The sequence below is a fragment of the Sinohyriopsis cumingii genome, chromosome 1 (genome assembly GCF_028554795.1).
Source record: "Sinohyriopsis cumingii isolate HCF-2022 chromosome 1, ASM2855479v2, whole genome shotgun sequence".
In the NCBI taxonomy this organism is placed as follows: domain Eukaryota; kingdom Metazoa; phylum Mollusca; class Bivalvia; order Unionida; family Unionidae; genus Sinohyriopsis; species Sinohyriopsis cumingii.
The window spans coordinates 65,381,956-65,397,372 of NC_142961.1; the positions used below are offsets into that span (position 1 = coordinate 65,381,956).

A 15,417-nucleotide genomic window follows, 5' to 3' on the forward strand; every position below is an offset into this window, starting at 1 on the left:
TTTCATGAAACATTTCCCAAGTATAGACCGTGACTAGACTGTGTCATGTACCATAGCCATTTCTGCTTAAGGTGAAGGTCAAGGCAGTTTTTGTGTCTTGTATACTTGTACAGAGTACAATTTTTGAACCATTGAAGATATTACAAACCTGACAACCCTTACAATTTAATCTTTTGGAACAAGAGACAAAAGTACGAAAATGCAATTGTTGCAGGCAACTCCAAGATATTAAGTTGCCAGGGTTTAGTCCAGGATACAGGTTTTCATTTTTAACTCAATGAACCAGACTAACTTGACAGCAGGTACCTTGGATGCCTTTATCTTCCCATGTTGTTCACTTATCCAGCTTTTTGCTCTTGTATTTTATCAACTGGAAATGACATTTATAGACTTTGTTGCATATCCATAGTCAGGTCTCTACATCCAGATGAAAGTCATTGCAAGGGGAAATGGTAACTTTTGACTTGTATCTTGTCCAGAGCATAACTGTCAAACCATTGAAGTTATTTTAATAAAACCAGTTACATTTCCCAAATAGACTGCAGTGACACATACTTTAGCCATTTTCCCCTGCCTCCAGCTTGAGTTTACAGATATCCAGTTTTGAATGGATGGGGAATTTTAAACTTTAGCCTCTGCGTTATGGATCATTGCCATCTCACCTCTGTCTGCATGGGTTCAAGTCTCGGATTCGGCCAATGTGGGTATGTGAGAAAGCTCGCCAGGAGCTTCTTATGGGTCGGGGGTTCTTTCTGGGGTTTTCCCCTGGTTCTTCCTCCACCATTAATACTGGCCGCCATATTATAGCTGTGTGCTGAAAAATGGCGTTAAACCCTACAACAACTCATATATATATATATATATATATATATATATATATATATATATATATATTGACAGATATTTGTATACATATCATCAGATCCCTGCCCTCAAGGTCAAGGCCATTTAAAAGGGATAATGTAAATAATTGGTTCCCTGTCCAGGCTGTTATGGTGTACCCGCTGCAGATATTGAATGAAACTTGACCCAGGTCCACACCTTGTCATAGACTAGTAAACTCCCATCTCAGGATAAGGTCATTAGTACAGAAAAGATCATGAATGTGGGGGTGGGTTATTCCTGTGTCATTTGCAGTTCTCTTTGTATTTTGTTTGTAGAAAGAAAGTCCAAGAACTTCAGCGCAACAAAAAAAACCTGTTCTTTAATTGTTGTGTAGTTTTACCCAGTTGTTGCAAACATTTATGGATTACAGGGGTATAGTACAGTGGTATTCACTACTGAAGAACTGTTCTGGCTTCTTGATGGAGATAATTCTCTTAAGACTGTTGGATACAAGATTGTCATAACATTTTGTAAAGTTTGGTCAATAAAAAGTTTGTACATGTTTACAATTTATGCCATGTTCTGTTAACTGGATTTATTTTCCTTCCCAGATGAAGTATGCTTGTGTAATAAAATGCATCTCTAGATTATTTATTATCACTACTTAATCACATCTAAATTACTTCTTTCAACTGACCTGTAAGCAATACAACAAATCCTTAACAAGAATTTTTATAAGCATTTCTATGCCAAGTGATTACAAATATAATCTGTATTCCATTTTCTGAAAGTCAGTGTTTAATAAGTTTATTTAATGCAGATGTCTGAACCTATGAAACTACAGGGGTCGTTGAAGAACAGCCTTTGTGAAATCAAGTGGTTAATAGCTTGAATTATCCAGAATTACACCTAGCATACATTAGCTGAGATGTACTAGGAATGAGGCAAAACTTCGGTTTTCTCATAACTAGAATTTGTGTGACTTTGTACCAATACCAGCCATGTGTTCCAACTTGTGCCTAATAATTTTGCTTTATTTTGTTATAGGCCTTCCTGGAATTTGCAGACGAGGCAGCTGCCAGCACCATGGTTAACTACTATTCAACCAATGCTTGCACAGTGGGAAACAAACATGTCTATGTACAGTTCTCCAACCATCGAGAGCTAAGAACTGACCAGTCTCATTCGTTCCAGGTACAGAATCAAATCGTTGTGAGCATTTCTTACCTAAAAATACTACCTTTTTCCAGTAGTTTAAAATAACATTTCATAATTCTTTTTCCTCCTAATTTTTCTCTGCTACATCTTGATATACTCTTTAGTAAAGAGTGGGGATATTGTCATGGCCCTAATGTGTTGGTCTTGTCCAGCTGTCCACTCCATTTAAAGTGTCATCACATCTCCTTCCACATTACTTAGAGGACTTTGTTGAATGATTGTCAGCTAGATTTTTGGTTGGTCTGAATTTTCAGTAAGGCTTTACATTTTTCCTTTGACCACTTCTTCAATCCCATCTTGTATGTGTCCATTCATCCATATGTCTGTCAACAATCAAGATTAACCTCAATGTTAATTACCCAGATAAAAGGTGGGCTCCGCAAAAAGACTGTCTCTTGTTGGAAACAATTTTTTTAAATACTGTATTTTACAAAGAAGTAGGGTAGGATGTATTTAAGGAATTAGTTTCATCATTGTTTCTCCTCCCAAAGTACCTGGAGGATTTTACTGAATGGTGTAAGCTAGTTAAGTTGTTGGTGTGGGCTTGATATGTGCTTGGTGTAAATGCATGATAAAGTGTTGCTGTAAAACCTGTCATGAAAGACCATGCTGTTCACGCACAGATCAAGTGTTGCATATAATATGTTGATCTTTAATTAACAACCACCTGTCTTGAAGACCACTTATTGTTGCCTGAAGGAATGGTCTCTCATCATTTTTCAATGTACTTCTTTTTTTATAGCCAATTTTTGGTGAAGTGTCTTGAAATAATCTCAAGAAAGGTGTAAATTTTCAGAAATTAGCTTGCTGTTCTCACACTTTTGCTGGAATAATGTAATTTCCCCAATTTATTTGTCTGTCCATAATGACTGTGTTATTGCTTCTCCTCCCACACCATTTATGAGGATTTTGTACAAATTTTAAAGCTGTATATGTCGTAGGTATAGATTCACAGTTAGGTTTTATGTGTTTTTCATATAGCCTGTTTTGGGGAAAGTTTCTTGAAGTATTGTCAAAATAAGGGTATTTGGAGAACTTGGCTTATTATCATTTGTTACAACTCTGTGTTCTTGTACTAAGTAACAGAAAAAAGGGAAAACCAACAAGTTTTGTAAAATTCAACAAATAATTTATTTCCCTAGAATACAAAGCAAAATTAAAAAAAGTATTGTGAATTAAATCCCAAATAGTCCTAAAAATCTATCACAAGTCTGTCTTCCAAATGAGTTCCAGTGTTGTTGCAAACAAAGTCCAGCTGATGTGTTAGTATCCTTGATTAGTGTTGATATGCTTACAGCTTGATGTATCACAATGATACAATCCAGAAATGTCTTTAAATGAATACCACAATAGTTATTTAGTTAATGGGTACCTTGTAAGTCCAGTGAATAAGTGAAATAAATAAATCCTCTCAAATAATAACTGCACACAGTAAATGATTGTCTCCACTTCAGATGTTTAAGATAGAAATAGTTAATTCTGTTACTCACTACTTTACATAACACAGTTTCAGACCAGGGATGAGGGTCAGATGTTTTTTCAAAAACTTTAAAATTTGTCACCAAGGTCATGTCCTTTAACAGCCAACCAATCAGAAATCAAGTGGGCCAGAATTTCTAAGGGGGAAACCAATGACCTGAACTCAGATCTCTTCAGATTTGTGAATAAGATTACTTCTATACCTTCCAAGGTCAAAAGGCCACATAAATTTGTTTACCTTAATTAAAATCCACTATCCCAAAGTTGTATAATATGTTTAAGAAAATGATACTCTACAATCTACAATTATGAATTAAAAAAATGAAACACATTATATAGATATGCATAACACACTTCACATTCCACACCCCCTGGAGGATTTTATTGTCTCACCTATATTGAGATAACTTTTCTGATGGAATTAGTGTCAGCATTGCATTTGCCTTTAACTCTTTTTCTTTGTTGTATATGAAGTCTTGAAACTTGATCTATATTTTCGCATCATTGAATCCATACTTTTTGTATGTGATTCTCAGGCAGAAAATGATGCATGGAAACTTTACTTACTTTTGTCATAATGACACTGATTACTTATGTTATTGTTCACAATCACTTCTTGTACTTTACTACCCTGAAGCACTGCGTAAGTATATATGCATGCTAAAGAGTTCCAATTCAAGTGCCAATAAAAATACTTTAAGCAAGGCTTCGTGATGAATTTTTTTAAAGACTTCTTTAATTTTTCAAGCTTACTTCACAGATATGTTTGCATGTGAATATTTTGTTTGTAGGTCTTTCTGTAATTGTTGCCATTTTGTTTCAGAATGCTACTGCTCAAGCAGCTCTCCAGGCAGCACAGGCAGTGATGGTGGGTAATGGAGGGGATGAAGCCAAGCAGAGGACTACTCTGCGTGTAATTGTAGAGCAGCTCATTTACCCTGTCACAATTGAAGTCTTGTACCAGGTATTGGAAACAATAGCTTTTTATTTCTACTTTTGAATCACAGAGTACTCATGGACATAAAACTGAGGAACTATATTTTGTGAAAATATAAACAAAATAATTGCCCGTGATTTCAGGTTAATAATCTGTGCTGCAAATAGGTGGAACATTTGGTGTTCTCAAAATTTAATGACAAGGAAAGAATATATTTTGCAATGTTTAAGATAGGATGAGTATGCAAAATGATTAGATGCAGGTGGGCTTTGATGTGACACATGTCACAAATCTAATGCACATATGAAAGTTTTATGAAATTAAAAATTACAATTCTTTTCCAACAAGTACATTTTAGAAATAATACATCTGGAATAAATGCAACAGCTTCATTTAAGCCAATAATATTTTTTAAAATGTTCTTATTATTTGTCAGTCTGCTAGCCTAATTAATTTGTGCTGCAGTCGTCTGCATATGGTGCATTTAGCACACACACCCATAAATATGAACTCAAAATTTGCATAGCAGGTATTTTCTGTTAAGGTAAAACAAAAAATCCCCTGAAAATATTAAATTAATAATTTTAATTTGTGCCTATTAATATTTTAATGCTTGCAGATATTAGAAGTTACAACAGGCATGTATAACATGGGGCCTGCTGGCCACACTCAGCCCTTGATCTGGTTTTATCCACATTTTTACATTTTAGGGTGTGGTTTTAAAAAAATATCCAGAAGAAAGTTGCACATGTATGGGTTATAGTATTTAAAGTGGTAATTTTTATAAGGAATTTATTTTCATGAATTCACCCTGAGTCTGTTAAATGGATAAAAAGATCTCCAGTACTTACTGTTCCTACTATATAGTAAGTATTCTTCTCCAAAAGAGAGAATTTTACCAGTGGATCTATGTTAGTTGATCTGGTGGACTGTCTGACTCTAAATCCAATGTTCTTGGGTTCAGTACCTGCTCAACACAGCCCAGGTTGACTTCCTTAGTGAGTCCTTGGGAATCGCACTTGGCTGCCATTTCAGTGGTATGATATAGGCAATAAAGTCTTATAAGTTCATTAAAACTCAAAGAAAAAACAAACCCATATCTTAATGGCTGTGAAGTTAATGCTAGAAACTGAACAATTCACAATAAGTGACAGTTAATATGCATGAGACTGGAAGACTATTAAACATTGCATCCTGCTCAATGGCCTGTGACCAGAAAGTAATTTAGCAACATTTCAGGTGAATTTGCTATCTTTATTCCATATTTACTAGCCCAAAGTTGAGCAAGTTCAGATATTTAATTTCTAACACTGCTGGTAGTATCATGACTGTACTAGATGCAAATCAATTTTTTTTCCTCCTTTAAGTGACATAAATTGACATTGATTTTCCTGTTTTCTTTTCCATATTATTTTAAGAAGCAGAATTGTAATTCTTGCATTGATGAAGTTCAGATTAGCAGGAAAAAATCATAATTCTGGCCATAAGTAGTGATATTGTATCAATTTAGTGTTCTTTTTAAGTAATTTCATCAGATAACTCAGCTACAATTGTCCTAGTTTGTGCCAAAGAGCTATACTGCATTTTAGGATAAAAAAATTACATGTTTCAATGATAGCTGAAGGCAGTTGCAAATGAAATGCACTCAAAATGCATATGAAATGCAAATTGGATTTTGAGCTCATGTACTGAAGTGTTTCATCTTTATCTCCTGAAAGAAACAGCAAAATCAAGTCTAGATGGAAATATCCTTTCTGGTAATTCTCTTCTAGTATCTTGCAGTTCTCCACAGCTTGCAAATCCAATTCTCATCATTTACATGTTTATTAAAGCTTAATGAGGGTGGAATTTGTAGCTTAGAGTTAGGCAAAATTGCTTGTGACATTTGTATGATTTAATCATCCTGACTTTACAGCCTGTAAATATTTTCCTATAAATGCACCAGTATTGCCTTGCCTACATCATACAGAAACATTACTGAAACAGTAGTTCTTGATAAAGTGAATGTAGCTATTCTTGTTATCAATAATCAGATCTGTGATGGATAACTAAACAGTGAACACCGAAAATTCACAAGCTAGCTCAAGTAGAACACTATTCATTTGTAGTCTGAGGAAGTCATCATACATGATGCATGCATGCTTGACAGTGAAGGGCTTTATTTTAAATAAATAACCTTTTGATGGTTGTTTGTAAGAACAAGTTCTGAAACCTTTCTGTTAGTCTTAAATAAGAGAATAGAAGGAATTTGATTTATACCCAGAACCAAATTAACATATGCATAATATTTTAGTTTCACCAGCTAGGTTCATGCTAGAGTATTTTCAAGACTTTTCATTATACAAGTACTTATATGGTTTAAACTGTTGTCCTAGTTTATGTTGCTCTAAAGACTTTCTTAATATGTACAGTCTGGTCTCATTTATTAACACGAAGGTTTGCCATAAGTGGGTTTCACAGAGGTGTCAAGATTAAAATTGTTAACATTAAGGGTTTTTTAAAAATTTAAATTGAAAACACGATTACCACAAAAGTTGTGTAACTAGTTTCATATGGTTGTTTTTACATTTATAAAATATAAGAAGCAGGATGCATAAAAGTTCTCTTAAATTACAAGAGCATGTGTTGACACATTAAAGATGGCAAATAGCAGTTTTAATTGAAAGAACTCTTGAGTTAGTTGGAACTGTCTTTTGTAAGATGAATGGTTTAATTTTAAGTGAATTTAAATTAACTGTTTCTGCTCATGGCATTATATCAAAGCTCCAGTGGCACTAACAGGTGATGTGTAAACAAGACAATTGTAGGTGCATATGATGGTTACTTTACGATCTAAGGCTGATCGAGTCTTGATGCAAAACCCAATCACTGATGCACTTATAATTTTCTTAAGGCTACTGTAATATATGTATAGGTACTTTTTTTCCACAAGAGTTCCTTTTTCTTTACAGATTTTCTCAAAATTTGGAAAAGTTTTGAAGATGATTATCTTTACCAAAAACAGTAAGTATTGGGAAATATGTTGGATGCTTTTGTCAGTAAACATATCATTTTTTCTTTTACAGATTTTCTCAAAATTTGGGAAAGTTTTGAAGATTATTATCTTCACCAAAAACAGTAAGTTGTTGTCAAGTGAACCTAACAGATAAATCCTTTAACATTTATTTTAGTTATAGTAATGATCAATCAGTTATAAAATCATATCAGCTGTGGTGTTTAGCTGGACTATTCTGTGATAGTTTAGAGGGTATGCAGTTACCCAGGCATTAATGTCAATGTTGGAGTTTCCCCATGGTGGGGGAAGGTTGTTGTCATTCGTCATTTTTTCTTGATATGTGAAGAATTTTTGTATATGCCTGTTTTAAGTCGGGGTAGTATGCTGTGGTGCAGTTCATATGTTAATGTTTGCTTATCTGGTCTTTAACTTTGTAATGGTTGAATTATTTTTCATGGATTTGCTGACTTCAAATCTTTTTTTATATAAAGATCAGTGTACATTTGCGAAGATGTTGAAGGGATAAGGCCTTTATTCAAGAATTGAGTCTTCATATGAGAGTTTTAAAATACCATGACACCTGTTAAACAGATATAATTTCACCTTTACATGGTGCTTTATCAACATTTATATACAGGCAAGTATACAGTCAAAAATAGTTTACCTTGGTAGGGTCTGTGGCATCTATAAAGTCTAATTATTAAAACTTTTTCCAGAATGGAAATCAGTGATTCAGAAAACATTTTGACCTGTAAACATCTTGCAGGGAGTTTAGTGGGAAAAAGGTGAACTCTAGAGACAGTGACTTCTCTTTCTCTCAGGTTATGGATAGCAAAGTTTATGAAGTTGACAGTGATGTCAAAAAACTAAAGTTGTTTGGACATGATTTAGAGAAAAATGTATAGAGGACACTTTGCTATGCTGGACTTCTTTCCAGATGTGGACATTACCAGGAAAGCAGTATGCACCCTAGGTGACAGTTTTATCTCTGACAGATCTTGCCAGGAATTTGAAAAAAAATCCACCTTGATAAACTTTCACTGAAGTTGTCTTGTTTCAGTAGTTACTTAGTATGTAAGTTTGCATCAGATTTGTGGATCTTAGATAAATAACAGGTAACATTTGTTTTAATTATCTGTCACAGTTTAAACATAGAATTCAATTTAATGGGTAAATATATTCAGAGGGTGGAGAACATATATGGTCTGTATCCAGTATGATTGCATGTTTTAAGAAGCTATACATTATAATAAATGCCTGCCTGATTTTGCAGTGTACTTGTAATTAATTTTCATTATAAAATGAAGACAGTACAGCTGATACAGATTCCTAGGAAAGCATTTATTTTTGTTTGCTGCCTTTTATTCCTAGGAAAGCATTTATTTTTTGTTTGCTGCCTTTTAAAAGAAAAGATTGAGACCTAGTATCCACATTTCCATCAGTTTGTCCCTCAGACTTTTGTTTCTGCACTATAATTTGAAAAGCTATTTGAGATAAAGAAATGAAACTGGGGTAGTACTATTAAGGTCATGGCTCTGTGTTTTCACTTGTCCGCCACTCTTTCCCTTCAACTCATTCAAAGCCAATTGAGGTTAAGGGATGGAACTTGTCATCCTTCAGCGTTATCACTAGAACTTGTGTTGCATGCCACATTGCATTGCTATCTTCAAGGCCACGATCATGGCTTAATATTTTATGTTTTCATAACTTTCACTTTGTCCCATAACTTTGAAGCCATTTGAGATAAAGGATGAAGCTTTTCCACATTAAAGGCGCTGTCTTCAAGATCACAGCTCAGTATTTTAAGTTTTTCATCAGATTTTCCATTAAGTGCTTCCCTTCCACATTGAAATCCTTGAAAAATCTTAAATCTGACAACCTGTTGATATTCCACATATTGCAGAAATATAATGTGCTCATACAGTATGGGAAATGTACATTGTATTGTTGTCTGCCAAGTCACATTGGTATAAAGGGTAATGAAATGACAGATAAAGCAGCCAGAACTGCCCTGTAATCACCCGTTTCCAAATGGAAGATTCCATACACTAACTTCAGATATTGTATGAATCAACATGTTCATCATACTTGACAAATAGGTAGGAATGAATACTCCACTGCAAAACTTAAGATCATCCAACCCACTATTGGGGAGAGGCATAGAACAAAAAACACATGAGGTGATACTGGGTATGTACACACATTGAATAACCTTGGGTTATGACATTCTTTTTCATGTCTTTGAATATGCTTGAATTGTGACCAGAAGTTGACCCTGGCCTTGAATAAAATTGAATTTTGTGAAAATGGGAACAAAATAAAAGTTTTTAATGGACATCAAGTGAACTTGTCATGTGCAAAGTGTGTGACTGTTCTTCCTTACACGGTTAGAGCGTCCGCCTCGGATGCGGGAGGTCGTGGGTTTCAATCCCCGGCCGAGTCATAACAAAGACTTACAAAAACGGTACTAACAGCTGCCTCGCTTGGCGCTCAGCATTAAGAGGTTAGTGTTAGGACTGGTCGGCCCGGTGTCAGGATAATGTGACTGGGTGGGACATCATGCTACATGTCTGCGGCATGATGCCCCAGTGCTAGACATCACTATAAACTGCCACATTGCAGACATCATAGCGATATGACTGAAAAATTGTTAAAGCTACGTTAAAAATCCAAATCACATCACATCACATCTTCCTTACACAGCATCCAGGAACATATGCATTCTGGAGTACAGTTTGTTTTTTCACTTCATATAGGGTGCATCACATGTACATCTGTTTGTAAATGGGCCAGAATGTAAAACAAAGTGACTGATCAGTCATGAACTGTCACTCTAAATGGGGTTCTTATTACTTTCATGAAGCATGACTTGGAAGAAATATAGAATTGAGATTGGCTTTGAAAAAGTGACCAAAGTGTTAACAAAAGCATACTGCATTCCATGTCAGAAGTTTCTCCCCTTCCCCCTTTTCTTTCTTTTATACTCTCAGGACTTTATGGGGGTTTGGGGATGGGTTTGCAGTGCCAGTGTTAATTATGCACCATGTCAGTATAGACTGCAGTTCTTGTAATTTTGTATGACTTTTATTTTCACTGAAATAATGGCAAATACAGTTTGCTTTCAAGTAGAGTTATTTTGTCTTGTCCTTTTTACCTTACCTATTTTAGAGGTATTTTAGCTTATATCATGATTCTATGTTACTCCCTGAGAATCTGGCTTCTGTTTTTGAAGTGTACTTGAATTATCCTTAAGTTTTTAACATAAACCTATATGAACCCTGTAGTATTATGCTGATCGGATATTGGACACACAAACCAGACTTGTGCATACCTACTGAAGGGTGGACTTCAACCAGAGCACATACCATTCACTGTCCACTGACAATGGAACACATTTTGAGGCAGAAGTATTTTAAGGTTTACTACATGAAGAATGTTGTACACAAGATTAAATATTTGATTTCTTTAGGGGATGTGGTTTAAATATTTAAAAAAATTGGCCAGGCATTTTCAGGATTTTACATGTTACCTTTATATTTGTATACCCATTGGAATTTTAGCAACTTTATCATTTATATTTTATCATCTTGTGCTTGATATATTCATTTTTTTGGAAGGTACATCATTCTCAAGTTTTGTGGAATTCTTCAGTTTTACATTTTCATGACTTTTCTTTTAATTGGCACCATAAAGCCATATTTGTCTTAAATTCTACAGACACACACACTCACACACTGGTCTGTTATGGGCCTTAAAATCCATTTGAGATTAACACATTAACCCCAGGAAGTTTTTGTTGAAATTCGAGTAGGAAACACATTTTAAAAGCTATTTCTGAAACATCCGAAAACACCAACTTCCAAGTGATCTTCCAATAACATACTGCCTAGTTGTGTTAGAAACATCGTTTTATGTTGGCTATTTGGCTCGCACATGAGCAGAAGGGGGAAAAAAAATTATTTTATTTTTTTGTGCTTAATGGACCCATTATTTTTGTATCGAGACCACTCTTTATTCCAAATGCCCATCTTATCCTACTTTTTGCAAAGGTTCATCTGTCTGTTTGCAGTTCATACCAGTTTGCCTTAGATCTGAGACCAAAAAGTCTAAAATCCAGACACAAAATCGGATTCCGACCATGGGCAAATTTTGGGTAGAAAAAAAAATTGGGTCCAAAAAATTAGTTTTTCTCTGTATTTTGTAGTACAACTAGAAATTCCAGATTATTTGGTATCATTGTAGAGCTACATCTTTCTACCTTTCTATAATACCACCCACTTTAGTGTATCTTACATGACATTGATGCTACAGAGCTTGGCAGTAGGCTACTACCTTCTGCCACTTAAATCATCACCATGGGTTAATGTGTTTGAAGATGCTATGTGGCATATTTGTAGAAGGGGGCACCTCATGCCACATTGAATATTCCGTCTTCAAGGTCAGGGCTTAATATTTGAAATTTTTCATCTCCCATTCTTTTCTGCAAAAGCATAGACTCGGTGCCCCCATGCTCCCCGACCAAATTTTCTGGGAATTTTCCAATTTTCTATTCTCATCTCTGCATACCCCTTGCATAAAGGTCAAGGTCACAGTAATGTTTAAGGTAAGTTTCTGGCCTTTTTTCTCACTGAGTTTGAAAATTTGTAATTTCTACAGATACTTTATTGAAGTATTACCCATGTCTCCACTGTATCGTATGATGGACAAGTTGCTTGCACAAAGGCTAAGGTCATTAGCTGGGAAAAGGTCACAAGACAAGTGTATCATTTGCTGTTTGTGATACTCTTGTTCACTTCTTTTTAATATTTGTCATTGTATAGGTTTCTGTGAAATGTATTTTTCAATGCAAATATCAACTCAGCAGCATAAATCATTAATATTTTTTTCTTCAAACTTCTCATCACTGTGCAAGTAAATCAGCCTTTGCTGTAGTGGTCTCTAATTCATGCATACCACACTAGGCTTGTATTAAGCATCATTGATTGGCAGTTGGTGCAGATGGAATACATATAACAGCATTGGAGTGCAAACAAGCCTTGACAGATCAGGAAGCTGCAGTCTTATGTTGCAATACTTGCTGCAGTGTTTATCTCCCGGCTGTATGTGCTGTCATGCAGAAAGTAATACCTCACTCTAAAATTGTTTCCAACATGGATATAAGAAACTTTACTTGTATTTTGTAGAAACAATTGAATCAAGTTTTGATATTAAAGTGAAGATCTTATCTTTGAAGAAAATTTTGTATCATATTACTATTAAGGAGATGAAGCAGTATGTCATATGGTTTTTATTTCATCTGTTGTACATGCTGAGCATGATAAGTGCCATAGCTTTGGGAATGGAAAATTTGTAGTGCTCATAATTCGATCAAGATTCAATTCAAATGCCAAAGGAAGTACCTGATTTTTGATATTACACTATAGATATGATATGCATGAGTTGTTTATTGCATCAATCAATCATATGCATCTCTCACACTCATTTTTTAGAGTAATGATGTATTTTTGGCTACAAAATCTGATGGCATGTTGTGAAATGATGCTAAATACACCATTTGATAAGGATTTAACCGACAAAGAAGTCTAAACTAGCTCCTGATTAAAAGAACATGTCAGTTCTGTATATATCATTTTGATAAAGAGTTTGAAGTTGGGGGATACAAAATGTCATGGTGTATTTATTGGTAATTAGGCACACAATAGTTAAATGTCAAATATTATTCCTTTAATTATTCTTTGAGTATATGCCTGCCAATAGCATTTAATATGATGTCTCCCTGCATCTGTTCCATTGCTACACATTAACTTTAGTTATACAATGTCCACCTTTTCCAAACTTTATGGCTGGCTTGCACTAGGGGTAAGGAAGGCCAATTTCACTGTTACCAAAGAAAAATGTGGTTTCAGAACAATAACTTCAGTTTTACATTGCTGACTTGGAATGAACTTTGTCTGGCTGGCACTTGAGGTAAGGAAGAAGTCAGTTAATTTTGGGATGAAAGAGAGTAAAGACCAAATTCACTGTGAAGAAAAATGAGAAATTTTTTCTCACTGAACTTCACCAAAGTCTGTAGATGGCGTGCATTATGGATAATTGATAGATTTTGAAGTTCAAAGTTCAAAGTCAAGGTGACTGAAATAAGAAAAGTAAGTTTCCTTAATAATCTTACTTCCCTATGTTTCATGCACCCTTAAAAAATCCTTTAATTTTGATGTTTCTTTTTAAATATTTCTACAAGAAAGTTGGTTTTATCCAAGAAAAGTCTTTGAATTTGTTGAAACTACATAAATTTATCCAATGGAAAACAAAATGTTAAAACTGAACAAATTATATAACTTTTCAAATTCATAATTATATTATTGATGTATTTTTTTTAAAAAATGGGACAAAATTGAGGCAATCTTTTGACACACATGAAGATTACAAAGTAACATGGAAGGTTCAGCTTCTGTAAGACAAAATACTTTTGAAAACTTTTGGATGTCCTTGACCAGCCTTGAGAAAGAATTTTTTAAAATGTGTGTACAACATTCTACATGCTCTAGACCACATACCTTGACCAAAACTGTGGAGTGCTTGCACTGAAAGTAAGAAAGAAACCTTATGATTTGTGGGGCCAGAGAACTTAGTAATTTTGACTTAAAAAAAGGGGGGTATAATACCTTTTGTTCTAAAATAAGTTCCCTGACTATATTTATTGACTGGCTTGCTGGCATGCTCTTACGATAAGAGAATAATCTATAGTTCCAATCAGGGGTCTCAAACTCACACCACCCAGAGGGCTGCATGTGGGCATTTTCGATGGCCCAAGAGCCACACAACCTTTGTTATTTCTCATAACACTTTGTGACGCCAATCATTTTGTGGGCAACAGGATATGGTTTGGCAAGCCACATTCAACCCGTGTGCCACATGGTTGAGACCCCTGGTTTAAATTATCTAAAGGTTAAGGATTAAGGAAATGGTAAGTCCATTAAGAAAATGATGGTTTCTGTGCAGTAAGTTTAGTTCAAGATGGTATACCTTAACCATTATAATTTATAACCAGATATCACTGTTACTGAGACCCATAAATCAGCAAACTCGGGAGTCAACCATCCCTAACTGTTGCTTGCACAGCAGACTGTTAAACACAGGATACACATATAGTGTACCATTTTCAATACACTTGATTTTTTATGAAAAAAATATAAAGTTCTTATGTAGTATAAAATATTTTATATCCAGTGAGTGAGTGCCATTGCACATGCTTTTACCTGCAAAAAAAAAGTATATTGTTTTATCAGACTTTATTAAAGAAAAAATAAACCACAAGTGCAGAAAGAAAAGAATGATCTTTTGGATGAGAAAAAAGGGTAACAGCTGTATTTGTTTTTAATTGAAAAGTAATATAAAATTTTGTTTCATTTCAGACACATTCCAAGCCTTGATCCAGTTTGGGGATTCTGTTTCTGCCAATGCTGCAAAACTGGTTGGTTTTCAACTTGATATATCTTCGCACAGTAACACCTACTAGATTGTTTTCCTGCTAGCTCTTAAACTGAATATAACAGTTAAATGAAATTGCTTCAGAGATCAATTCTACCCCAGATCTTAACTTTAATACTGTTTGAAAATCTTGTTTCCTAACTTTTTAAAGATATGTCGGGACTATTTACACACATGCCATATTAATTGAGTGGCATATAGTATTACCCATGCCTGTGACTTATTGCAATGGTAAATAAACTTGAAGGACATCTCCTAAGAATAACCTCTTGTTAGCATCCACTGGTCATATACCAGGAGAATTTATGGGGTGGTCTGTTGTATTTCATCAGTCCGTCTATTAGCACCAGTTATGTTGTCACCACTTATCCTAAACTACTTGGAGGATTGTCAGGAAACTTCATACACACATTCATCCCATGGCCTAGTTGGTCATAAATGAAAGGTCTGCTGCTCAGACAATACAGCTGTCACA

General features: G+C 34.8%; 1 protein-coding gene across 16 annotated transcripts in view; it reads left to right on the plus strand.

Annotated features, from left to right (window-relative positions):
* Positions 1 to 15,417, plus strand: part of LOC149807017 (polypyrimidine tract-binding protein 1-like) — a 204,118-nt gene that overhangs the window by 155,853 nt on the left and 32,848 nt on the right. For 12 of the 16 annotated variants that reach the window (XM_089960769.1, XM_089960715.1, XM_089960701.1 and 9 more), the window contains 4 exons: positions 1,873 to 2,037; positions 4,346 to 4,486; positions 7,411 to 7,462; positions 14,867 to 14,925. In XM_089960769.1, coding sequence (XP_089816895.1) covers positions 1,873 to 2,037; positions 4,346 to 4,486; positions 7,411 to 7,462; positions 14,867 to 14,925 — 417 coding nt within the window. Of the gene's footprint in view, positions 1 to 1,872; positions 2,038 to 4,345; positions 4,487 to 7,410; positions 7,463 to 7,524; positions 7,577 to 14,866; positions 14,926 to 15,417 lie in introns of all 16 variants that reach the window. The other 4 variants (XM_089960727.1, XM_089960789.1, XM_089960733.1 and 1 more) reach the window with 2 other exon arrangements.